We start from the raw sequence: 26314 nt of genomic DNA, 5'->3' as shown, positions 1-26314 counted from the left end.
AAACCTTATTCTGACCAGAGAAGAGGGATCAAGCAGGTCTGCCACGCCCAGAACTGTAAGACCACCCACTCGAGTTCTGATACGAGTGCCGTTCTTCAATTGGCTGATGGGAAGCGCCTGACCCTCAGAGAGGTGGAACTCGATGTCCCGCTGTGAGAGAGTCTGCAGGTAACAGCAGGTAAGAGCAGGTCAAGAAAAGGGCGGGGCCTGATTACCTGCAGAGTGGCTTACCTGGTTATTGGGGAGCCCGTCGTTGTTGGGGACAAACAGGGTAGACTGAACTGCAGGGTCACTGAGCCGTTTTATGAACTGGTGGCCGGACTGAGCCATCTGGGAGTAATTCAGGATTTGCTGGTTCAGAGGAAAAGAGCAGATGAGAATTATGTGACTGAAGCCAGATCCTGAATCAGCTGGAAAACTGTAACTTACTGTGAGGAAGTTAGAAAAGCTGGGAGTGGACATGAGGACCTGCATCAGGTTACCGACACAGCCAAAGCCGTCTCCAACATAACCAGGTTTGCACTGACATTCCACGTCTGAAACACATTTTTAGAACTGAAGTCCACCTCTGACACTCGGGGAATTGCACTCTTCGTTTTCTTCCAGGATCAGTTCAAGCTATGATGACATTGTGAGATCCTGCTTGAATGACTGAAGAATAATGTTCAAAACGGTCAGATAAAAACTGTTACATTTGAAGATTTGCTATGTTCTGCTATCCGTAAAGAAGTTAATTGACGTTATCAACCAGAACCCTTTCCTCAAGAGTCTGGCTCCAGTCAAACTCTCTGGAACCAGACTTAAAAACCTCTTTTGAGTGGAATGTCCCTGAACAGGTAAGCTATCATCTCCACCCTTCCCTCTCACCCTTCATCCGGTAACAGAAGGCATCCCAGTTCTCGCTCAGGTTTTTGCGGAACCCGTAGTCCACAACACCCACGTGTCCAAAACCACATTTGGGGTTAGAGAAGGTAGTGGGGTATGCAACGCGTGCTTGGTCCAACCAGCCAGCAGCACACCTGTTCAACCCCCCCTTTAGAAAAAACAGACATAAGAGGATTTGATCATCGGATGACAAGATTATCAGAGGACATGATCATCAGGACAGGATCATCAGGACAGGATCATCAGAGGACATGATCAACAGGACATGATCATCAGAGGACATGATTATCAGAGGACATGATCATCAGAAGACATGATCAACAGGACATGATCAACAGGACTTGATCATCAGAGGACATGATCATCAGAGGACATGATCATTAGAGGACATGATCAACAGGACAGGATCATCATAGGACTTGATCATCAGAGGACATGATCACCAGGACATGATTATCAGGACATGATCATTAGAGGACATGATCATCAGAGGACAAGATCATCAAGACATGATCATCAGAGGACATGATCATCAGAGGACATGATCATCAAGACATGATCATCAGAGGACATGATCATCAGAAGACATGATTATCAGAGGACATGATCATCAGGACATGATCATCAGAGAACATGATCACCAGGACATGATCATCAGGACATGATCATTAGAGGACATGATCATCAGAGAACATGATCACCAGGACATGATCATCAGGACATGATCATTAGAGGACATGATCATCAGAGAACATGATCATCAGGACAGGATCATCAGGACATGATCATCAGAGAACATGATCATCAGGACAGGATCATCAGAGAACATGATCATCAGGACAGGATCATCAGGACATGATCATCAGAGAACATGATCATCAGGACAGGATCATCAGGACATGATCATCAGGACAGGATCATCAGGACATGATCATCAGAGAACATGATCATTAGAGGTCATAATCATCAGGACAGGAGCATCAGGACATGATCATCAGAGGACATGATCATCAGGACATGATTATCAGAGGACATGATTATCAGAGGACATGATCATTAGAGGACATGATCATTAGAGGACATGATCATCAGAGAACATGATCATTAGAGGACATGATCATTAGAGGACATGATCATCAGAGGACATGATCATCAAGACATAATTATCAGAGGACATGATCATCAGAGGACATGATCATCAGAGAACATGATCATTAGAGGACACGATCATTAGAGGACATGATCATCAGAGGACATGATCATCAGGACATGATCATCAGGACATGATCATCAGAGAACATGATCATTAGAGGACATGATCATCAGGACATGATCATCAGAGGACATGATAACCAGGACATGATCACCAGGACATGATCATCAGGACATGATCATCAGGACATGATCATCAGAGGACATGATCATCAGGACATGATCAACAGGACATGATCATTAGAGGACATGATCATCAGGACAGGATCATCAGAGAACATGATCATTAGAGGACATGATCATCAGAGGACATGATCATTAGAGGACATGATCATTAGAGGACATGATCATCAGAGGAAATGATCAACAGGACATGATTATCAGAGGACATGATCATCAGAGGACATGATCATCAGAGGACATGATCATTAGAGGTCATGATCATTAGAGGACATGATCATTAGAGGACATGATCATCAGAGGACATGATCATTAGAGGGCATGATCATCAGGACATGATCATCAGGACATGATCAACAGGACAGGATCATCAGAGGACATGATCATCAGAAGACATGATCATCAGGACATGATCATCAGAGAACATGATCATTAGAGGACATGATCATCAGGACAAGATCATCAGAGAACATGATCATTAGAGGACATGATCATCAGGACATGATCATCAGAGGACATGATCATTGGAGGACATGATCATCAGAGGACATGATCATTAGAGGACATGATCATCAGGACAGGATCATCAGAGAACATGATCATTAGAAGACATGTTCATCAGGACATGATCATCAGAGGACATGATCATCAGGACATGGTTATCAGAGGACATGATCATTAGAGGACATGATCACCAGAGGACATGATCATCAGAGGACATGATCATCAGGACATGATCATTAGAGGACATGATCATCAGGACAGGAGCATCAGGACATGATCATCAGAGGACATGATCATCAGAAGACATGATCATCAGGACATGATCATCAGAGAACATGATCATTAGGACAGGATCATCAGAGAACATGATCATTAGAGGACATGATCATTAGGACATGATCATCAGAGGACATGATCATTAGAGAACATGATCATTAGAGGACATGATCATCAGAGGACATGATCATCAGGACATGATTATCAGAGGACATGATCATTAGAGGACATGATCATCAGAGGACATGATCATTAGAGGACATGATCATTAGAGGACATGATCATCAGGACATGATTATCAGAGGACATGATCATCAGAGGACATGATCATCAGAGGACATGATCATTAGAGGACATGATCATCAGAGGACATGATCATCAGGACAGGATCATCAGAGAACATGATCATTAGAGGACATGATCATTAGGACGTGATCATCAGAGGACATGATCATTAGAGGACATGATCATCAGAGGACATGATCATTAGAGGACATGATCATTAGAGGACATGATCATCAGAGGACATGATCATTAGAGGACATGATCATCAGGACATGATTATCAGAGGACATGATCATTAGAGGACATGATCATCAAGACATGATTATCAGAGGACATGATCATCAGGACATGATCATCAGGACATAATCAACATGACATGATCATCAGAGAACATGATCATTAGAGGACATGATCATCAGGACAGGATCATCAGAGGACATGATCATTAGAGGACATGATCATCAGGACATGATCATCAGAGGACATGATCATCAGGACAGGATCATCAGAGAACATGATCATAAGAGGACATGATCATCAGAGGACATGATCATCAGAGGACATGATCATTCGAGGACATGATCATCAGAGGACATGATCATTAGAGGACATGATCATCAGGACATGATCATCAGAGGCCATGATCATTAGAGGACATGATCATTAGAGGACATGATCATCAGAGAACATGATCATTAGAGGACATGATCATCAGGACATGATCATCAGAGGACATGATCATCAGGACATGATCAACAGGACATGATTATCCGAGGACATGATTATCAGAGGACATGATCATCAAGACATGATTATCCGAGGACATGATTATCAGAGGACATGATCATCAGGACAGGATCATCAGAGGACATGATCATTAGAGGACATGATCATCAGGAAATGATCATCAGGACATGATCATCAGAGGACATGATCATCAAGACATGATCATCAGAGGACATGATCATCAGGACAGGATCATCAGAGGACATGATCACCAGAGGACATGATCATTAGAGGACATGATCACCAGGACATGATCATCAGAGGACATGATCATCAGGACATGATCATCAGAGGACATGATCATCAGGACATGATCATCAGAGAACATGATCATTAGAGGACAAGATCATCAGAGGACATGATCATCAAGACATGATTATCAGAGGACATGATCATCAGGACAGGATCATCAGAGAACATGATCATTAGAGGACATGATCATCAGGACATGATTATCAGAGGACATGATCATCAGGACATGATCATGAGGACATGATCATCAGAGAACATGATCATTAGAGGACAAGATCATCAGGACATGATCATCAGGACAGGATCATCAGAGGACATGATCATTAGAGGACATGATCATTAGAGGACATGATCATCAGAGGACATGATCATCAGAAGACATGATCATCAGGACATGATCATCAGGACATGATCATCAGAGAACATGATCATTAGAGGACAAGATCATCAGAGGACATGATCATCAGGACAGGATCATCAGAGGACATGATCATTAGAGGACATGATCATTAGAGGACATGATCATCAGAGGACATGATCATCAGAGGACATGGTCATTAGAGGACATGATCATCAGAGGACATGATCATCAGAGGACATGATCATTAGAGGACATGATCATCAGAGGACATGATCATTAGAGGACATGATCATCAGGACATGATCATCAGAGGTCATGATCATTAGAGGATATGATCATCAGAGGACATGATCATTAGAGGACATGATCATCAGGACATGATCAACAGGACATGATCATCAGAGGACATGATCATCAAGACATGATTATCAGAGGACATGATCATCAGGACAGGATCATCAGAGGACATGATCACCAGAGGACATGATCATTAGAGGACATGATCACCAGGACATGATCATCAGGACATGATCATCAGGACATGATCATCAGAGGACAGGATCATCAGGACATGATCATTAGAGGACATGTTCAACAGGACATGATCATCAGAGGACATGATCATCAAGACATGATTATCAGAGGACATGATCATTAGAGGACATGATCATCAGGACATGATTATCAGAGGACATGATCACCAGAGGACATGATCATTAGAGGACATGCTCACCAGTGGCGGGCGGGTTCCCCAGCAGAGTCCTGCTTTCACTGACCTGCTGAGCTCGGTGAAGTTGGGTGTACGTGGCCAGGGCCCCTCCCTCTTTAATGCAGACCTGCTGAGCTGCAGCATAGGTGAGCTTGTACTGACCAGTTTTAGAGCTTACATGAAACACACCCAACATTTTATCTGCAGACAAGAACAACAGAGAGTTAGACTACCTTCATTCAAGAATAAAAATCCTTAGGAACAATAAATGGAAGAGAAAAAAACAAAGTTTTGTTTGTTTACATACAAATGCAGAAACTTTCATTCAGTCATTCAGGATTAGACACTGAAAATAGAGGAGTCGCATGACCACTCTCTGAGCCAATGAGGTGTTTTTACTGAATGGATTCAACAAATGAAAGACCTGTGAACAGCTGAGAGACTCAAAGGTCCATGTACTGCTCCAAACTCCAAACCTGCAGGAAGACCTCATCCCGATGGGAAAGTCAAAGTACTCGGCGACTATGAGACCAGGTATCCTAACCACGCTGACGGCAAAGCCCAACCGTTCCACACTGACGTCAGCAGAAATGTGGTACCTTCAAAGTGGAGATCAGTACATCTGGCCTCTGAGTGGCACCCCCCATTGTCCTGGAGACAGCGGCTGACGGGGATCAGCTGGAGCTCGCAGATCACGCCATCTCCAAAGTAGTTGTCCTTACAGGTGCACTTCTTTTTTCCCTGTTCACACACACCTGTTATTACATGCGTCATGTCTGAGATGTGATGGTACCTGGGACGTGCTCACTGGAGCTATCATGGTGCAAGCGGCGTGCTCGTGGCAGCCACCATTGTCCCCGACAGAACACGGATCCATCGGCACGCAGGTGAAACCATCTCCAGAGTGACCGTCCGGACAGGTGCAGCTCACCTTCTCCCCCTTCTGAGAACACGTGGCTCCTTTGGCGCAGCCCCCATTCCAGATGCTGCAGACATCCATCACTGCAGAGACGTGAAATTCAGCCCAGCAGCTTTGCACTCATGCAGCTGTCACTAATGCGAGACCGTGGTCAGCTGCTGAGATCTGGTCTGAAAGAGATTCTCAGGAGTCCAGATCCACTGAGCGGATCTACTGAGGAGATGAATGTGGGTGTTTTATAAATATCAGGTCATTCTGACTCCTTCATTCAGAGGTCGAACTTTTACTGGTTTTACTGTTTCGTTCATCCATCCGTCATCCAACATCCATCCATCCATCATTCATCGAACATCCATCCAGACACAGACCTAAATTTTGATAAACACATTAAGGCAGTCACTAAATCAGCCTATTATCATCTCAAAAATATCTCAAGGATTAAAGATCTGATGTCTAAGCAGGACCTGGAGAAACTAGTGCATGCTTTCATCTTTAGTCGACTTGATTACTGTAACAGTGTTTTTACAGGACTACCAAAAAAATCCATCAGGAAACTGCAGCTTATTCAGAACTCTGCTGCTCGGGTTCTCACAAGGACCAAGAAAGTAGACCACATCAGTCCAGTTCTGAGGTCTTTACACTGGTTACCTGTCTGTCAGAGGATAGACTTTAAAGTTCTGTTACTGGTTTATAAAGCTTTGAATGGTTTAGCACCAAAATACATGACTGACCTCCTGACCCAGTATGTACCAGCCAGACCTCTCCGGTCATCAGGATCCGGTCTTTTATCAGTTCCTAGAGTCAGAACTAAACATGGAGAAGCTGCATTCAGCTTCTATGCTCCACAGATCTGGAACAGACTTCCAGAAAACCTTAGATCTGCTGAAACACTCAGTGTATTTAAATCCAGGTTAAAGACTCACCTGTTCTCAGTTTGATTAATATGTATTCAAAAGTTTACGTCTGACTGTTTATCTATGCTTGTTTTAAATTAAAATCTTTTTACTTTCTTTTAATTTTATTTTAATGATTTGAATGATGATGAATGACATTTTTACTATTTCTTTTGATTGTTTCTTTTAATGTTTTATGTAAAGCACTTTGAATTGTCTCTGTACATGAAATGTGCTACAAATAAACTTGCCTTGCCATCCATCCCTCCATCCATCCCTCCATCCATCCCTCCATCCATCCATCTATCTATCATCCATCATCAATCTATCTATCCATCATCCATCCTCCATTCATTTCCCAAACTGCTTTGTCCCTTTCTGGGTCATTGAGGTGCTGTAGCCTAACCCGGTTGCCTGAAGGCAGGATGCACCTCGACAGGTCACCAGTCTGACCTCAATCATAAACCAGAATATACTCACATTCACACCTGGAGACAATTTAGAGTTAATTAACCTATTAACCTTTAACCTATGAAGCATGTTTTTGGACAGAGTCCCCGGTGAAAACCCACGCATGCACGGGGAGAACATGCAAACTCCACACAGAAAGGTCTAGTTCTGGTTCAGATCCCCCAGTGGGGACTTGAACCGGCGCCTTATTGTCACTGTGCAGCCCCACTTAGAAAAGGTTTCATTCACTGCAGAGCTTTCAGTGTTCCCCTAATGCTAACAGGTTTCTTACAGATGAGATCAGGGTGGGGTTGTACCTGTGCAGGTAAATCCATCTCCCTGGTAAAACAAGCGGCACACACAGGTATTATTGTCCTTGCAGATGGCTTTTGGAGAGCAGGGGGGCGAGCACTCAAACACTTCAGCTGCAGAGACACATAGATGGTGTGAGGCTCCTCCCCTCAACACTGGACAAGCATCACTGCATGACAATGAAGGTCAGTGTCTCACTTTGCTGCTCGCCACATCGCTCTCCGGTCCAGCCGCGCTCACAGAAACACAGACCTGAGCCTCGCACGCCGTCGTCACATGACCCGTGCTCGGAGCAGTTGCAGCCTGGAAGACAGCTGGCATGAGCAAGACACAAGCCCCTCCCACCTGAGGCCTGCTCCTCACCTTTACATGCACAAGCCCCTCCCACCTGAGGCCTGCTCCTCACCTTTACATGTGGGGCCATAGAAACCCAGTTTGCACTGGTTACAGGCTGTACCCCCAAATCCAGCCTGGCAGGTGCAGGTACCGTTACCCAGGTGACCATCGTCACATTTCCCTCGGTTGCTGCATGGAGAGTGGACACCTCCAGGACAGACTACACAAAGGACAGACAGGATGTCACTTTTTCACCTGAAAGTCATTGATGTCACTAAAGTAGGCAGGTGAGGTGTACAGGTTTGTTTGAAATGTGCTACCAAAAAAGGTGAGACAGGTAAACTGACTCTGTCCACCTCAAGAATACGGTAAAAGAAGGCGACTGGGAAGGAGAGAGTCAAGTTTTGATACAGTAGCATTAGTTTCAGGGAGGATCCTCAAATTCAAAGCAGTCTCATTCTCCAAGGAGCTTTTCTAAACACTGTTATGACGTTTTGACGTTTATCAAAGTTCCTCAGAATCATGAATGCAAACACAGAGATAGGAGTCGTGCTCTCACCCAGACAGTCCCGTCCATAGTACCCTGGACAACACTTGGGCTGCCAGAAGTTGACAGTGCAGATGGGCCTGCAGCCGAGGTTCTTGCTGACGTAAAAGTTTGGAAGGTCACATTTCTGAAGCTCCTGATGAAGTAAGAGATGAACATGTCACTGGGATGGAGCATCCTCAGTGGTCCTGACTAGAGTTTCCTGGGAAGACTTTGACCTTCTGCTTGGATCCTCGAGGACAGCGGCTTGCAGAGGAGGCACACATTCCACAGCCCATCTATTCAGAAGAAGTACGCAGGAAAAGGAGCAAAGTCAATGAACTTTAGACTTTGTGATCACAGACTGACAGATGGACAATGCTCCAAAGATCCTCCTGATGACATCCTTTCTTCTGTGGACAAAAGCTTTTTTTTCCAACCAAACAGCCCCAGACTCCAGATCAATCTTGTCCAGTCTTGTTTCATTTGGTCCAGTCTAGTTTGGCTCGGTTCAGTCTGGATTTTGCCTAATCTAGTTGAGCTCACCTGAAGATCAAAGGTGGTTTGAACATCACAGCGCCCTCCTTGGCTGGGCGGAGTCAGTAGACAATCAATCCCATAAGCAATGCCACCTCTGAAGATGAGATGCCGCTGGCTGATCCGGCAGGACTGATCATTGACGAAGATTTCTCCCTGATGGATGACGTGGAGACAGACTCAGAGCGTTCTCTCACATACTTTGTTCTGCTTCTGCTTCACTTACGATGTTTTGTGCCCCACCACAGGAGAAGGAGAGTGCCGAGCCTTGCAGGGTCCGGCCTGAGTCCAGGTATATAAGGTCTTCTGCGTAAAGCTAAATGTTATGAACAAGGTTGTAATGAATCAAGCAAATGTTCCCTCAGACTTTCCTTCCTCCATTTTCCTTGATCCTGTCTGAACAGTTAGGAAAGGAAAACTATATTTAAATTTAGATGGATTGAAAAGGAAAATTCACCTTCTGGTTTGGCAGAATGTGGAACTTCAGGTACTCCAGCAGCTGTTTCCGGTTCTGTTGATGGAGCAGGAAGTCCTTTTGCTCCTGTGGCAGAGAGGCCATGGTGGCATCAGAGGGCAGGAAGACAGTGACTGGTTGGTTGGCGCCATTATTGACCAGCTCCAGTGCGCCAGTGTCCTGAAAAATTACACAGAAAGATGGCTAGACCGTTTACAGGTAATGATTTTACTCATCACAGCCCTTTACCTTCAACCTTCTGAGCTCGCTCTTTTCAATGACACCCGGGATATTTCAACAACAGACAGCTCCATATCAGATCATATAGATCAATAAGTCCAGAAGTGTTTGGTGACTGGATGGAAAAGTGCTTCATTGTTCATTAAAAAATTAATCTGAGTTTTGGACTGGTATGTAAGTGAGCCTCCACCAATGTCCCATCATCCCTCTCCTCCTAGTTTACAGCCCCTCACAACCCAACATTACTGGTGCAACATAAACAGCAAGGCAAGTTTATTTGTAGCACATTTCATGTACGAGACAATTCAAAGTGCTTTACATAAAACATTAAAAGAAACAATCAAAAGAAATAGTAAAAATGTGATCATTAAAATAAAATTAAAAGAAAGTAAAAAGATTTTAATTTAAAACAAGCATAGATAGACAGTGCGGACGTAAACTTTTGAATACATATTAATCAAACTGAGAACAGGTGAGTCTTTAACCTGGATTTAAATACACTGAGTGTTTCAGCAGATCTAAGGTTTTCTGGAAGTCTGTTCCAGATCTGTGGTGCATAGAAGCTGAATGCAGCTTCTCCATGTTTAGTTCTGACTCTAGGAACTGATAAAAGACCGGATCCTGATGACCGGAGAGGTCTGGCTGGTACATACTGGGTCAGGAGGTCAGTCATGTATTTTGGTGCTAAACCATTCAAAGCTTTATAAACCAGTAACAGAACTTTAAAGTCTATCCTCTGACAGACAGGTAACCAGTGTAAAGACCTCAGAACTGGACTGATGTGGTCTACTTTCTTGGTCCTTGTGAGAACCCGAGCAGCAGAGTTCTGAATAAGCTGCAGTTTCCTGATGGATTTTTTTGGTAGTCCTGTAAAAACACTGTTACAGTAATCAAGTCGACTAAAGATGAAAGCATGCACTAGTTTCTCCAGGTCCTGCTTAGACATCAGATCTTTAATCCTTGAGATATTTTTGAGATGATAATAGGCTGATTTAGTGACTGCCTTAATGTGTTTATCAAAATTTAGGTCTGTGTCTATCACTACACCCAAGTTTCTGGCCTGGTTGGTAGTTTTTAGTTGAATAGATTGAAGCTCTGTAGTGACGTCCAACCTTTTTTCTTTAGCCCCAAAGACAATAACCTCAGTTTTGTTTTTGTTTAATTGAAGTAAGTTGTGACACATCCAGTCATTAATGTCCTCAATGCATTTACCAAGAGCCTGTACAGGGCCTCGGTCTCCTGGTGTCAGTCTAATATATATCTGTGTGTCATCTGCATAGCTATGGTAACTAATGTTGTTGTTCTTTATAACCTGGGCCAGTGGGAGCATGTAGATGTTAAATAGAAGTGGTCCCAGGATGGAGCCTTGGGGCACTCCACATGTAATTTCTATTGGCTCAGAAGTGAAGTTACCAATTGACACAAAATATTTCCTGTTTTCTAAGTACGTTTTGAACCAGTTTAGTACTGGCCCAGTGAGACCCACCCAGTTTTCCAGTCGTCTGAGTAGTATTGCGTGGTCGACTGTATCAAACGCAGCACTGAGATCCAGTAAAACTAGCACTGACATATTTCCACTGTCTGTATTCAAACGTATGTCATTAGTCACTTTGGTCAGAGCCGTTTCAGTGCTGTGGTTCTGTCTGAAGCCGGACTGGAAGACATCATAGCAGTTGTTATTTATTAGGAATTCATTTAACTGATGGAAAACAGCTTTTTCAATGATCTTACTTAAAAATGGCAGGTTTGATATCGGTCTGTAGTTGTTCATTTGAGTTTTGTCTAGACTGTCCTTTTTTAGGAGAGGTTTGATTACAGCTGTTTTCAGTGGTTCTGGGAAAACACCAGATGTTAATGACAAGTTGACAATCTGGAGCAGGGCTGGTTCCAGGATCTTTGAAACTTTTTTGAAAAAGCTTGTGGGTAGAATATCCAGACAGCAGGAGGAGGAGTTCAGTTGACATAGAATGTCCTGCAGTTCTTTACTGTTTATGGGTTGAAACTGAGCCATTGGGTTTATACTGGTTTCTAGTGGATAGGGTTCATATCCTGAACTTGTAGTTGGTGAAACAATTGTTTGTCTAATGTTTTTGATTTTGTCCCTGAAGAATTTGGCAAAGTCATTACAGGCTTTGGTGGAGTAAAGTTCTGGTGCCACTGACACAGGGGGTTTTGTCAACCTGTCGACTATATTAAATAAGGCCCGAGCATTATGGGAGTTTTTGGTAATAATTTCAGAAAAATAGGACTTTCTTGCATTGCTCAGTTGTAAATTATATAAGTGAAGTTTCTCTTTATAGATGTTATAATCTACCTGTAGTTTAGATTTCCGCCACCTGCGTTCAGATTTCCGACATTCTCGTTTTCCGTTCTTTACCACAATGGAGTTTCTCCATGGAGATTTTTTCCTACCAGAGATCACCTTCACCTTACTAGGAGCAATACTATCCATGATATTTGACATGTTGGAATTAAAGCTATTAACAAGTTCATTGACTGAATCCCCTGAGAGGGGAGGAGTCAGAGAGAAAATCTGATTGAACATCTCACTAGTATTTTCAGTTATATACCGTTTTGTGATCTCCTCCCTCAAAACATTTGTGTGTACTGGAATTGTGCTCTCACAGAAAACACAGCAGTGATCAGACAGACCTAAATCACATACAGTAACCTTAGAGATGTTCAGACCTTTGGAAATCAATAAATCAAGAATATTCCCTCTGTTGTGTGTGGGCTCTGTTACATGTTGAGTCAACCCGAAATTGTCCAGAGTGTTTATCAGGTCCTTAGTCCCTTTGTTCTCAAGATTTCCATAATGGATGTTAAAATCTCCAGCCATGATTATACAGTCAAAATCAAGACAAATTATAGACAGCAGTTCACTAAACTCAAGGTTAAATTCTGGACTGTATCCAGGGGGGCGGTATATATTTATAAATATGGTTTTGAGTGAGGCCTTCAGCTGTAGGGCTACATATTCAAAACATGGAAAGTTTCCAAAAGATAACTTTTTACACTGAAACATTTCATTGAACAAAACTGCAACCCCCCCGCCCTTTCTGCTTGTTCTTTCCTCACTGATAACACCATAATTGGGAGGAGCTGACTCTGTGAGAACTGCTCCCCTGCTATTCTCATCTAACCAGGTTTCAACTAAAAACATAAAATCAACTTTGTTCTCAGTGATAAAATCATTAATTAAAAATGTTTTTCCTGCTAAAGACCTGACATTTAAAAGTGCTAACTTGAGAGGTCTAGGAGTAATAATATTTTCATTTACCTTCTGTTTCTGGAAAGGCGCAGAGGAAATGTTTACCTCTTTTAAAGTCCTTTGTTTGCGTTTTGGGCAGATTACATTCCTCCTGTTGGTGACAAGTACAGAAACGGTGTGTGTTTCTAGAGAACAGGGTCCCAGGTTTTTCTGGAGAACATCATGACTGTTGTTATATCCACAGCCTGGACCCTCAACACATCAAACATCTGACTGCAGGGACAGGATATGATGTTGTACAGGAGAGGGTGGGGCTTTACGTCGACCCTTCGAACGTTCTGGTGACAGAGTTATGGGGGACAAAAATGGATTGGCCAGAGGGGTAGATCGAAGCCCAATCCCGACTCGCTCCATCATCTGCTCAGTGAATTTCAGGTGGGGTGAAGAGGGTGAAGAGGGTGAAGAGGGGGAGGGGGAACCCTCAGGAGTTTGTTGGTTTGGTGGTGTTTGGGAGGGTCCATCTTCCTCGTTGTTTTTCCTCTTCCGGTGTTCGGAGGCAGGTTTCCCGTTTCTGATGTTTTCCTCCAGTGGGGGCAGCTCCGTTCCTTGTGTGGATCCAGTCTGTGTCTGGCCTTGACACTGAGATAAATTAATCTTGGTCTTGGCATGACGCAGGGAGTAGAAGAGATTGGAGGAGAACAGTTTAACTCCTGATTTGTTTAAACTGAATCCATTTTCTTTAAAAAGATGTTTGCGTTCCCAGAAAATGTGAAAGTTGTTGATGAAATTAATTCCTGTTTCACCACATGTCGTAGAAAGCCACCTGTTCAGTGCCAACAGCCTGCTGAATCGCTCTTCTCCTCCTCGAACAGTTGGAATGGGACCGCTGATAAAGACAGCTGCATTCATGGAGCTCACAGTTCTTATCAGTCCAGTGAAGTCTTGCTTTAAAACTTCAGATTTTTGCTTGGACACATCATTTGACCCTGTGTGTAGTACAATGTTTTGTACTGATGGATACTTTGCCACAGTTTGCAGAATTCTCTCCTTCATGTCACTGACCATGTCGTTTGGAAAGCACAGGACTTTAGTGTTCCTGCTGCAGAACCACTGAACATCTTTCACAGTGGAATCACCCACAATCAGAGTCTCAGGCCGAGCCTTCAGCTTTCTTTCTGGCCGTTTACCTTCTGATGGGTTACAGGTCCTCCTCGTGCTGCTTTCCAGTGGATGGTCGTTGGGTAATCCGGGGTCATCTGACAGTGGAGCAAATCTGTTTTGCAGGGTCACCGCTCCGTTCATGCTTGGCTTCTTTTCTTCTTTCCTCCGGTGTACGGGAGTAGAAGAGGTCCTCTGTCTCGTAGGAAGAAAAGGCCATTCAGCCTCAGAGGCTTCAGCTCTCCGCGGGGGGTCGGTCCTCCCATGTCCGCCAATTCTCCAGCTGTTGGACTTATTCTTTGGCTTTGCTCCAAGATGGTTCCAGGGAGGATTATCTTTCGATTGTTTGTTATTGTCCACAGATGTTGTCTTTCTCTCCGTAGAATCTGTGCCATTTAGCTGCGTGTTAGCTCTCTCTTCTCTGCTGAGATGAGATAGTGGCAAAGTTGTGTTGTTTCCATAGAGTCCATTTACCTCCACGTTCACTTCTATGTGGCGAACCTTTGTTTCCAGCGCTGTGATCTTCTCCAGATGGTCTTGGTAATCCTTTGTGGAAAAAGAAGGCATCTTGCTAGTTAGCCTTGTGTTAGCTGCTGCTCCGTATATCAGGCTTCAGCTGTGTGAAGGCCAAGTACACGTAGTGCTCAAGATAAAATGTTTTAAGAGGAATGCAGGAAAAAAATCCCTTTGTTTAAAGTAAAAAAGAAAAATAAATCCGACCCGATGGTTTAAAAGTATTAAAAAGTTATTGCTGGTGTGATTAAAAAAAGAAGAAAGGAAAATAATCAGCGAAAATTAAAAGCAGAAGGGGGAGCAAAGCAATGTGCGTCCGCACTCTAGCAAAGCAGGAAGTAACAAGCTCAATATTATTTCTGTCCAGTCATCCAGTTCTGATCCAGATTCCAGCTCAGACCAGGAAAACAAAGACGTTCATGGATCTGTTTGACTGATAGTGAATCCATCAGAATGGAGAGCAGCAGGGAGACTGGTGGCCCGCCGACTGTAGTTTATTAATAACTACAAGTGCCTGATTCAATGTGAATGAAGAAACACTCAGAAACGCAGTTTTAATTTTAATTTTCTCTGCCATGAACAGAGAAAATGCCACAAGAACATGTTAAAAATGACAAAAAACACAATTTTCTTCTGAGTCTTTAAACAAAGTTAAGAGAGATTGAAGAAGGTATGAGTTAAACAAAAACAAACTATCTGAAGTGAAGTGGATCAGTAAATAGGTTTACTTTGATACTTGATATACTGAACAACAATTAAAAAAACAATGTGAAGAGACTTCAGGAAATTTTAAACAGCATAATTAAAAATGGGACAAAAAAAGTAATGAATTATTATTCATACTGTACTGATAAACCTGTATTCATATTTATCATTCCAAACTGTGAGGTTCCCAAACCAAATGAAAATTCCTAAAATAATTCCAATAAATGGAGAGAAAAACCTGACCTGTTAGCCTATTTCCATAGCAATCAACAATTTTAGAAAATAGTAGTCAAAATGACTGATAAACATAACATACAGTAAAAATACAATTATGACTGATGTTGATGCAGAATATTTTGGGGAAAGATTTATATGGGGTCAAATCAACCAAAAACAGATTGAAAACTTGAAAAATAGATATTGTAACTAAATAAATGAAAGTTTGAAAACTGAAAAATAATAGAAATTGAAGCAATTAAATGAAAATTTGAAAAATAAATTGGACATTTGAAATAAAAAACTGAAATCTTGAAATAAATCTAGAAAATTTGAAAAAAATTGTGAAAACTTGAAATTAAAAAAGTATAAATTAAAAAATGACAGCTGCTGTTTTGAATTTTGAATATATACATTTTTTAATCTTCACTTCCAGTCCTCAGTTTTCAGTTTCAATTCTCTTTTCGAGTTTTTACTGCTGAGCTCAAAATTCAAAACAGCAGCTGTTACTAATGGATAATTTGTTTTCAATCAGTCCATTCATCCATCTTCTTGTCCGCTTCTTCCCTTTCGGGGTCGCGGGGTGCTGGAGCCTATCCCGGCTACTGATGGGCGAAGGCGGGGTACACCCTGGACAGGTCTCCAGTCTGTCTCAGGGCCTCAATCACACACACATCCACTCTCACATTCACACCTAGGGGCAATTTAGAGTCACCAATGAACCTATGAAGCATGTTTTTGGACGGTGGGAGGAAGCCGGAGTCCCCGGTGAAAACCCACGCATGCACGGGGAGAACATGCAAACTCCACACAGAAAGGTCCCAGCCGGGATTCGAACCGGGGCCTTCTCGCTGTGAGGCAAGAGCGCTAACCACTGCGCCACCGTGCAGCCAGAATCAATGCATTGGCTGGGAAATGAACCCAGGTCAACTGCATGGCAAACAGCTATGCTACCACTATACCACCAATGCACGTTTTCAATCAGTCATTTTTTAATTTATTGTTTTTTTTTTATTTTAAGTTTTCACTTTTTTTTTTAAACTTTCATTTTTGTTCAAATTTTCTGTTTTTTTTTTAGTTACACTATCAATTTTTCAGGTTTACAATCTGTTTTTCATTCACTTTAAGCTGAGCCTGATTTGACTCCACAGATTTACCTGAAGGAGTTGGAAGAAGGTGTTATATCCCTGAGTCACGTCTGTCAGGTTCAGTTCTGTTGGGTCCTGCAGGAAAACATCAGTGAATTAATCTAGATGCTTCAAAGACTTTCAGTGGATGTTTAGAGTTTGTTTCCTTCAACCTGTTGTTATTCTGGAAACAAATTACTAAATGACAAAGTCCTTAATATGTTTTGTTGTTTGCAGATGAAACTTTATGAAACCAAACAAGAGCCCATCAGTGCTGTTTTTCTCTTTCTTTGATTTACAGTTTTTCTCAGTCACTGTGGTGCGTTTCTCAGATCAGAATTGAAAATCTCAGAACTATTAGTTCAACCTCCACAACACTTAGTCATTTGTGCACATCATAGTAGCAATTTCTCCTCTCTCTGAACAAACTGCAAATGATTTTGGACATGAATCAGTTGCTTTCATACATTTCTCTGCTGTTTTTTGACATTTCCATTTGCTTATGTCATGTCAGTCAAAATTAATTATACTTATGGATGCTGAATACTCGTTCTCAATAAAACTAAGTCTTACTTTCATTGCTTGAGTCATTACACACAAAATTGTTGAACTAGTTATCAAATGTCAAATATTAGCCATCTGTCAAGCAAATTCTGTACCTTCCTTCATCATGTTGTCCTGGAAATGTCTCCTAACTTGAACAATTGATCTCAGGTGAATTTCAGCTGTCACTCATGAGGAGGTGTGTGCAATTTTAGTTGTAACCAATGACAAACAACGTGTTCACTATCAATTATGGATGAATCCTGTGAATCCTCAATTGGCAAGCATATATAAACACTAGTGTGTACCATTTCTACACTTCTGTGACACAAAATGGAAGGTCAGCATCGTGGAAGAGGGGTGAGGATGCGGGGAGGAAGGGGAAGGGGGAGAAGAGGGAGAAGAGGCAGATATAGGTGGATTCCTAATGAAATAAGGGCTACAATTGTGGACTATTTTGTCAATCACAGCCTCACCATGGAGGAGGCTGGTTGAAGGGTCCAACCCAATACTGGAAGAACTACTGTCAGTTCAATAATTCAAACATTCTGTAGGAAAAACAGGTATGCAAAGAGTAATTTACTGTACTATACTGTACCATCTCATACACATCTCATGTTACTGTACTGTATTTGTAATTTTACTGTAATTTTACTCTGCACCACATAGGATTGAAAGACAACCTCGGGGAGGTGGAAGAGGGCTCCTTTTTACCCAACAGCAAGAAAAAGCCATTTGTGCAATGGTCATTGCAAACAAAGCAATAAAGATGAGAGAAATACAAAGCGCTGTCATAGAGAATAACACGGTATTTGACAATATTGAATCTGTTTCAATTTCAACAATTGACAGAGTCCTCAAAAAAAATGAATTCCACATGAAGCAATTGTATAAAGTGCCATTTGAACAAAAAAGTGAAAAGGTGAAGGAGATCCGTCACCAGTATGTGCAAGTAAAGCTGGTCTTCTATGTTCAGCACTGTAAACTGTTTTACAGTACTTTGTAGTTTCATGCAGTACACTTGCAATTCTACAGAACATACTCTACAATGTGTTTTAACAAATGCATGCATTACTATTTGTTACTGTACACAGGAAAATTGTGAAATTACATTTCTGTCTTTCTCTAAAGCGTGTACTGGAGCTGGAAGCCAGGGAAACACTGCACACATTCATATATGTTGATGAGGCAGGTTTCAATCTGGCCAAAAGCAGAAGGCATGGAAGAAATCGCATTGGAGAGAGAGCAACCACTGAAGTCCCTGGTCAGCGCAAAGGGAATATTACCATGTGTGCAGCCATCTCAGACAACAGCGTCCTCACCCATGTCCCCCTTCTTGGTCCATACAATACCCAACATCTCCTGACATTTTTGGACACTCTTTACAGGGACCTAGTCCCTGGGAATGAGAGAGGTGGAGGCCAACTAAGCAAGTATGTTGTTGTGTAGGATAATGTCCGTTTTCACCACTCCCATCAGGTCAGAGAGTGATGTAGCCACGAGGGGGCCCAAGCCAGGGTCCCATTGTGCCGGTCCCAAGCCCGGATAAATACAGAGGGTTGTGTCAGGAAGGGCATCCGACGTAAAATCTTGCCAAATCAAATATGCGAATCAGACCTACGAAATCCATACCGGATCGGTCGAGGCCCGGCTTAACAACGACCGCCATCGGTGCTGTTCACCGACAGGGTGTTGGTGGAAATTGGACTACTGTTGGTGGAAGAAGGAGAGGAGGAAGGCGGGTTCGTAGGGAGAGAGAGAAGAGGAAAGTCACTAGTGTTGGACTGAGAGTTGGGACTTTGAATGTTGGAACTATGACAGGAAAGGGTAGAGAGTTAGTGGACATGATGCAGAGGAGAAAGGTAGACATACTGTGTGTCCAGGAGACCAGGTGGAAAGGTAGCAAGGCTAGAAGTTTAGGAGCAGGGTTCAAGTTGTTCTATCATGGTGGAGATGGGAAGAGAAATGGAGTAGGAGTTATCCTAAAGGAGGAGTTTGTTAGGAGTGTTGTGGAGGTAAAAAGAGTGTCAGATAGAGTGATGAGTCTGAAGATAGAAATGGAGGGTGTCATGTTCAATGTTGTTAGTGGGTATGCCCCACAGGTAGGATGTGAGCTGGAAGAGAAGGAGAAGTTCTGGTTGGATCTTGATGAAGTGATGATGAGCATCCCTGGAAATGAGAGAGTTGTCATTGGTGCAGATTTCAATGGTCATGTTGGTGCAGGAAACCGAGGTGATGAGGAGGTGATGGGCAGGTTTGGTATCCAGGAGAGGAATGTAGAAGGACAGATGGTGGTTGATTTTGCAAAAAAGATGGAAATGGCGATAGTGAATACATTCTTTGAGAAGAGACAGGAACATAGAGTGACCTATAAGAGCGGAGGTAGAAGCACACAGATAGACTACATCTTGTGTAGACGGTGTAATCTGAAGGAGATCAGTGACTGTAAAGTAGTGGTTGGTGAGAGTGTTTCCAGACAGCACAGGATGGTGGTGTGTAGAATGACTCTGGTGGTGAAGAAGATGAAGAAAGAGAGGGCAAAGGCAGAGAAGAGGACAAACTGGTGGAAGCTGAAAAAAGAAGATTGTTGCATGACTTTTAAGAAACAGTTGAAACAGGCTCTGGGTGGTCAGGAGGTACTCCCAGATGACTGGATAACTACAGCTAATGTGATCAGGGAGACAGGTAGGAGTGTACTTGGTGTGTCATCAGGAAAGAGAGTTGATAAGGAGACTTGGTGGTGGAATGAGGAGGTGCAGGAGTGTATACGGAGTAAGAGACTAGCTAAGAAGAAGTGGGACACTGAGAGGACTGAGGAGAGTAGACAGGAGTACAGGGAGATGCAGCGTAAGGTGAAAGTAGAGGTGTCAAAGGCCAAACAAAGAGCTTATGATGACTTGTACGCTAGGTTGGGTAGTAAGGAGGGAGAGACTGACCTGTACAGATTAGCAAGGCAGAGAGATCGAGATGGGAAGGACATGCAGCAGGTTAGGGTGATCAAGGATAGGAATGGTAGGTCTAGAGGACGACCAAAGCGGAGGTTTATGGATGCAGTGAATGAAGACATGAAGGTGGCTGGTGTTAGAGTGGAGGATGGCGAAGACAGGCTTAGATGGAGGAAACTGATTCGCTGTGGCGACCCCTGAATCATGTTGTTCAGGTCATCTCACAGAACAAGGTGGTCTAACTCTGGGCAGTCGTCAGCTCAACAACATCTAACAACATTTCACGAGTTTTTACAATGTTTTCAGGAAAATTTTGTAGTACTTATTATGTTTTTTTTTTATTTAATTTTAATTGTGTCTGAGCAGTACCAGACAACAGAATTTCTCCTGATGGGAACGAATAAGGTATTATTATCATTATTGCTGCTATGAAAATTGCATTCCCATCCAATACTCACTGGGCTGAGAAGAAAGCTCTCTTTATCCATGTTTGGGGGGAACAGAATCCTGTCGATTTCATGGATGATCCCATTGACGCTCACGTCGTCGCTGTCTGTCACATTCGCCTCATTGATGAAGATTGATCCCTGTAAAGTTAAAGTTCCATCACTTCTCACACATTTGAGTGAACAAAACAAGTTTTTTGTATTTCTCTGCAGTCAGACACGATTGGGAACTATTTTGTGGTTTAAACCCCCATCCAACCCATCAATCCTCAAACAGGGGGGCACACTGTCCCTTTTATAAAGTATTCATCCCTTGTGCTCTTTCATGGGGTCCAGGTGACCCCACCTTTACAATGATGTGTGATCCCTCCCATGACAAAGGTGAATGAAGGTGGACAGGACTTCATGTCTGCCACAGACACCAGTAAAGATTAAAAAAAATCCTTGAAAAAAGTTCAGTGCACTGTCTTGTGGGTCCAGATGACCCCACTTTTAATGTAAACATCTCTAGGATAACACAAGGGTTAAAGGTGACCAGAGAAATGAACCCATAACTAATTTGCATCCACTGAGCTGGTAGTAAATGGAGGAATCTGTCAAAGTGTTCACACAAACCAATCCTTGACGTCAATGAGAACGAGTCTTCATGCTTGACTCCAGCTTCAGCTGTCAATCTTAGCATTCTTTACAACCTTTTTCTGTTTTCTGAGGAAACTTTCTAAAATTTAAATTTATAACTAAAACTTGCAAAGACTGCTGACCACACAACCCAATGGACAGATGGAGGAAGGACGGACGGATGGATGGATGGATGGATGGATGGATGGATGATGGATAGAATGGATGGATGATGGATGGATGGATGGATGGATGGATGGATGGATGATGAATAGAATGGATGGATGGATGGATGGATGATGAATAGAATGGATGGATGGATGGATGATGGATGGATGGATGGATGGATGGAGGACTGGACGGTTGGGCGTATGGACGGACAGACGGACTTACGGACTTACGGATGGATGGATGGATGGATGGACGGACAGACGGATGATGGATGGACAGATGGATGGATGGTTGAATGGATGGAAACTAAAGCTTTCTAAAATAATCCTAAAGTCATTTTTTTATTCGAAGTGAACTTCTAAAAATTCAGTGGATAAGTCACCTTGGTAGAGTCAATGTTCAGGACAAGTCCAGACAGAGAAGTCACGTTGGAGATGAGGCTCAAGTCGTCAGGCAGAAGAGTGTGACACATGACGATGTGGCTGCGCAGCAAGTTCCTGAAAGTCTCTTTATGCTTGGCCAACAGCTTCATCTGCAGGCAGAGACAACATCAGAAGAGCAGGTGCCCAAATCTGGTCCTAAAATCTACAAGCCTGACGAGTTTCCACATCTCCCTGCACTTCTCTCAGCTGGTTACCAGGATCAGGTCTCCTCAGTCCATCAGAATGAGGACCTGAGTCAGCCAATCGGCAGGAAGAAGTGCACAGAGAGCTGGAGAACAGACAGGGTGGTAGAACTTAAAAACCAGACTGGTCCTGACCACTGCCAAAGCCCTCAACAGTCCACCACCTGTCCCACCTTCATGGATGTGTCTGATGAAGAGTCGGATTCAAAGTTCTGAGGTTTGGGAGCGAAGACAGTGAAGGGACCCCGTCCACGCAGGGAAATCTCCATGCTCTGGAAGCAGAGGTTACTTCAGAATACTTCCTCCAGCAGAACAGGAAAGAAAGATTGTCCTCCACTTACGTTGACTGCATAGTAGAAGCTGGTCAGACCCCTCAGCCTCAACTCCTGCAAAAATTCAATGCTTAGTAATTCAATCCTTTCATCCAGTCATTTCCATGTCAGCTGCTCACCCGGTCCACCGTGCCTTTGCACTGCAGCCCATCTCCAACAAAGAATTTCTTGCACTTGCAGGTCAAGGACCCCTGAGCCGTCATATTGCAAGTGGCATCCAGATGACACCCCCCATTTTTCTGGAGGTAGAAGGTGAGTTTTTCGGACACTTCTTCAGACAGAAGCTCATCATATTTGCTAGACTCACCTTTTTACACAAGTTAATGAAGCTGCAGGAGAGACCATCTCCAGAGAAACCATCAGGGCAGACACAGGAGGTCTGCCAGAGATCTTCACAGTCAGCGCAAACTAAGAACCTTCTGGAAAACACTGGCAAACTCTTACCTTGTTTGGTCCCACATGGATGCAATGAGCCTTAGCATGACACCCTCCGTTTCCCTCCAGACATGGATTTATTTCTGAGAAACAGAACGTCCAACAATTCTCAAACACCTCATTGAAATGCTCATCCTTTTTTCTGTAGAGTTAAGTTTTCTCAAAGATCAGTGAATGTTGGAACCTTAAATTCAGGAGGGAGAGTAAAGTTCTGCTTTTTCTTGACCATCTTAAAGCTAAACTTCAACTGCGGTGGACTTGCACAAAACCATGACTTTGATTTTGTTGATCAAGGCCTCTGCTACAGAAAGTGATTCTTCTGTTGACACCATGAGAAGAATAAGTAACAAGTCCACAGATAGAATAAGCAGGTCTTGGAATCACAAGCCCCTCCATGGGTGGAAGGGGGAGTAGATGTAATGGATAAAAACTCCATAAAAAGATTCTTACAGTTTAAGAGACAGCGGTGTCAGATCTGATGAGTTCTGTTTCTATGAGCTCCAAATTTACTGAATTCCACAAAGCCATTTGAAGCCGTCAGGTTCTCCCCAGGATGCTCTTTCTCCTTTTTTTATTAAACAGCTGCTTCCTTGTGTAGGTCCATCAGTTCTGGCTATCATCAATGCGAGTTGTGGTGTGGTACCTCTTCACTTTAAACACACTATGGTTCACCCCCTGCTTAAGAAACCAAACCACGACAACACAGTAATGGATCATATCTGGTCCATCTCCAAACTCCCTTTTTTATCCAAAATCCTAGAGAGAAATATCGACACACAACTGCAGTCTTTCCTGGTCAGACGCAACGTGTTGGAGGTCTTCCAGTCAGGTTTCAAGAGTCTGCACAGCACAGAATCTGCTCTGCTGAGGGTTTTCAATGACATTCTCAGAGTAACTGACATGGGAGATCATGTGATCCTTGTCTTATTTGATTTATCTGCTGCGTTTGACACAGTAGATCACCAGATCCTGCTGTCAAGGCTCCAGAATGTGGTGGGGCTTGGTGGTGCCACTCTCACCTGGTTTACATCATACCTGGCAGACCGAACCATGAATGTGAGTCTCTCCAAATTTACCTCAGACACAGCTCCACTGTCTTTTGGGGTTCCACAGGGCTCAATTTTAAGACTGCTTCTGTTTTCCCTCTATCTTCTTCCCCTGGAGTCCATCATCCAGAAACATGGTGTGTCCTTTCATTTCTATGCTGATGATAGCCAGATTTACCTCCCAATCAAGAAGAACGGCTCCTCCCTTAAATAGTTACTGTGATGTTTACATGAAATCCAAACATGGCTGGTGAGCAGCTTCTTGAGTTTTAATGAGAATAAACTGAGGTGATGGTGATTGGCCCTAGTAACCGCTGTGACCCTTCCACTCAGGACCTGGGCCCCCTGGCTCCACATTTTAAACACTCTGTGAGAAATTTGGGTTTTATTCTGGATAGTGATTTTAAGCTTGACCTTCACATCACTCCTGTGGTGAAGCAGAGCCTTTTCCATATAAGGCGGTTATCTGCGGTGAAATCATTTTTAACTCAGCAGGACTTTGATCCACACTTTTATTACATCTCGGCTGGATTATTGTAATTCCCTTTTATCCTGTGTTAGCCAGTCCTCTCTTTCACAGTTGCAGCTGGTTCAAAACGCCGCTGCTCGTATGCTGGTTGGAGCACGAAAGAGAGAACACATCACACCCATCCTGGCTTCCCTCCACTGGCTGCTGATTGTTTTAGGGTTGAGTTTAAGACTCTTTTGTTTTTAAATCCTTGAATGGTCTGGCCCCACCTTACATCTCAGAGCTTCTCTCTCCATACACTCCTCCCCGGTGCCTAAGGTCTGCTGATCAACTTCTCCTGGAGGTACTGAGGGCTAAGAGGAAATGTAGAGGGGATCGAACCTTTTCCATCTGTGCCCCGAAGCTCTGGAATGCTCTGCCTATTAACATTCGTGATGCGTCATCTCTGTCCATTTTTTAAACTAAGATTAAAACCCATTTTTACAGTAAAGCTTAAACCACAAGACTCTGCTTTTTTTTTTCTTCACTGTTTTTACTTTTTTTTTGCTTTGTTTTAACTCTGTTTTTATCCAGTTTTTACTGTCTTGGTTTTTAGTTGTTTGTATGTTTATATTTTATCTATTAGAGTTCTTGATGTTTTAATGTACTGCGCTTTGTAGCAGTCTGGCTGTGTTAAAGCGCTTTATAAATAAACATGATTTGATTTGATTTGAAAGGTTTGATGGATTAGAAACTAGATGCGTAAGGTTTGGTTGGAGCCAACAGGTGAACCCATAAACAGGTTAACAGTTCAACATGTAACCCTACCAAGAGGTAAACCTATCAACAGCTGTACCTAAAACAGGTGAAAATATCCACAGGTGAACCCTTCAACAGGTAAAACTATCAACAGATGAACATACAACAGGTGAACATACCCACACACACGAGTCCGTCTCCTGCATAGCCGCTGCTGCAGATGCAGTCTCTGCGTCCTGGACGCGTCCTCTTACAGACTGCAAAAGGACTGCAGCCGCCGTTCTCCAGCAGACAGGCATCCACGGCTGCAAACATCATCATCTTTATCCATGTTTACCTGTTCAGGTGATTCATGCTGACATTCTCACATTTGCAGAAGGTCCCGTTCCCTTCAAATCCAGCAGCACAGAGACACTCGGGACCAGACACTCGAGTCACACAGCTGTAAGGATCAATGGAGACAATGAAGAGGAGGAAGAGGAGAAGCTGTGTAATATCTGAGAGTGCACTCACTTTGCACTGCTGTGACATTTTTCCAAGCCACAGAATTCCTCTGCTCCTGATTCAATCTCTGCACAACCACAAACTCAGGTTGTCATAAGAATTTTAACAGGCAAGGAAATTTATTTTTCATCCTGCTTGATCTGAACATTCTGGGCTGACTTGGATCCAGTTTATTTGTTGGAACATTTCAAGTAACAAGATTTGTTCCAGTCTACAACCATCCCTCTGTCAGCAGCAGCAACATGAGTATCATCAGCATCCTCATCATTATCATCATCCTCATCCTCATCATCCTCATCATAATCATCATCATCATCATCAACATCCTCATCATCATCATCATCATCATCCTCATCCTCATCATCATCATCATCATCCTCATCCTCATCCTCATC

General features: G+C 43.0%; 1 protein-coding gene and 1 non-coding gene across 2 annotated transcripts in view; both read right to left on the bottom strand.

Annotated features, from left to right (window-relative positions):
- stab2 (stabilin 2) overlaps positions 1-26314 on the bottom strand; it is a gene marked incomplete in the record, with an annotated part of 54365 nt that overhangs the window by 1293 nt on the left and 26758 nt on the right. Inside the window, 26 exon segments of the mRNA XM_036210224.1 lie at positions 16-162; positions 232-351; positions 430-536; positions 868-1033; positions 5518-5651; positions 6050-6191; positions 6259-6452; positions 8030-8137; positions 8223-8327; positions 8431-8580; positions 8920-9043; positions 9126-9185; positions 9433-9579; positions 9650-9739; positions 9881-10057; positions 17078-17143; positions 20994-21122; positions 22153-22302; positions 22569-22667; positions 22737-22781; positions 22847-22966; positions 23035-23106; positions 23172-23245; positions 25595-25720; positions 25784-25857; positions 25929-25986. Of these exon segments, the coding sequence (XP_036066117.1) occupies positions 16-162; positions 232-351; positions 430-536; positions 868-1033; positions 5518-5651; positions 6050-6191; positions 6259-6452; positions 8030-8137; positions 8223-8327; positions 8431-8580; positions 8920-9043; positions 9126-9185; positions 9433-9579; positions 9650-9739; positions 9881-10057; positions 17078-17143; positions 20994-21122; positions 22153-22302; positions 22569-22667; positions 22737-22781; positions 22847-22966; positions 23035-23106; positions 23172-23245; positions 25595-25720; positions 25784-25857; positions 25929-25986 (2984 nt within the window).
- Positions 16821-16891, bottom strand: trnag-gcc. The gene has a single exon. It is a non-coding gene; the product is annotated as a tRNA-Gly (tRNA).

Source organism: Oryzias melastigma, linkage group LG23, assembly GCF_002922805.2.
Source record: "Oryzias melastigma strain HK-1 linkage group LG23, ASM292280v2, whole genome shotgun sequence".
In the NCBI taxonomy this organism is placed as follows: domain Eukaryota; kingdom Metazoa; phylum Chordata; class Actinopteri; order Beloniformes; family Adrianichthyidae; genus Oryzias; species Oryzias melastigma.
This window is presented reverse-complemented; position numbering and strand designations above follow the sequence as displayed.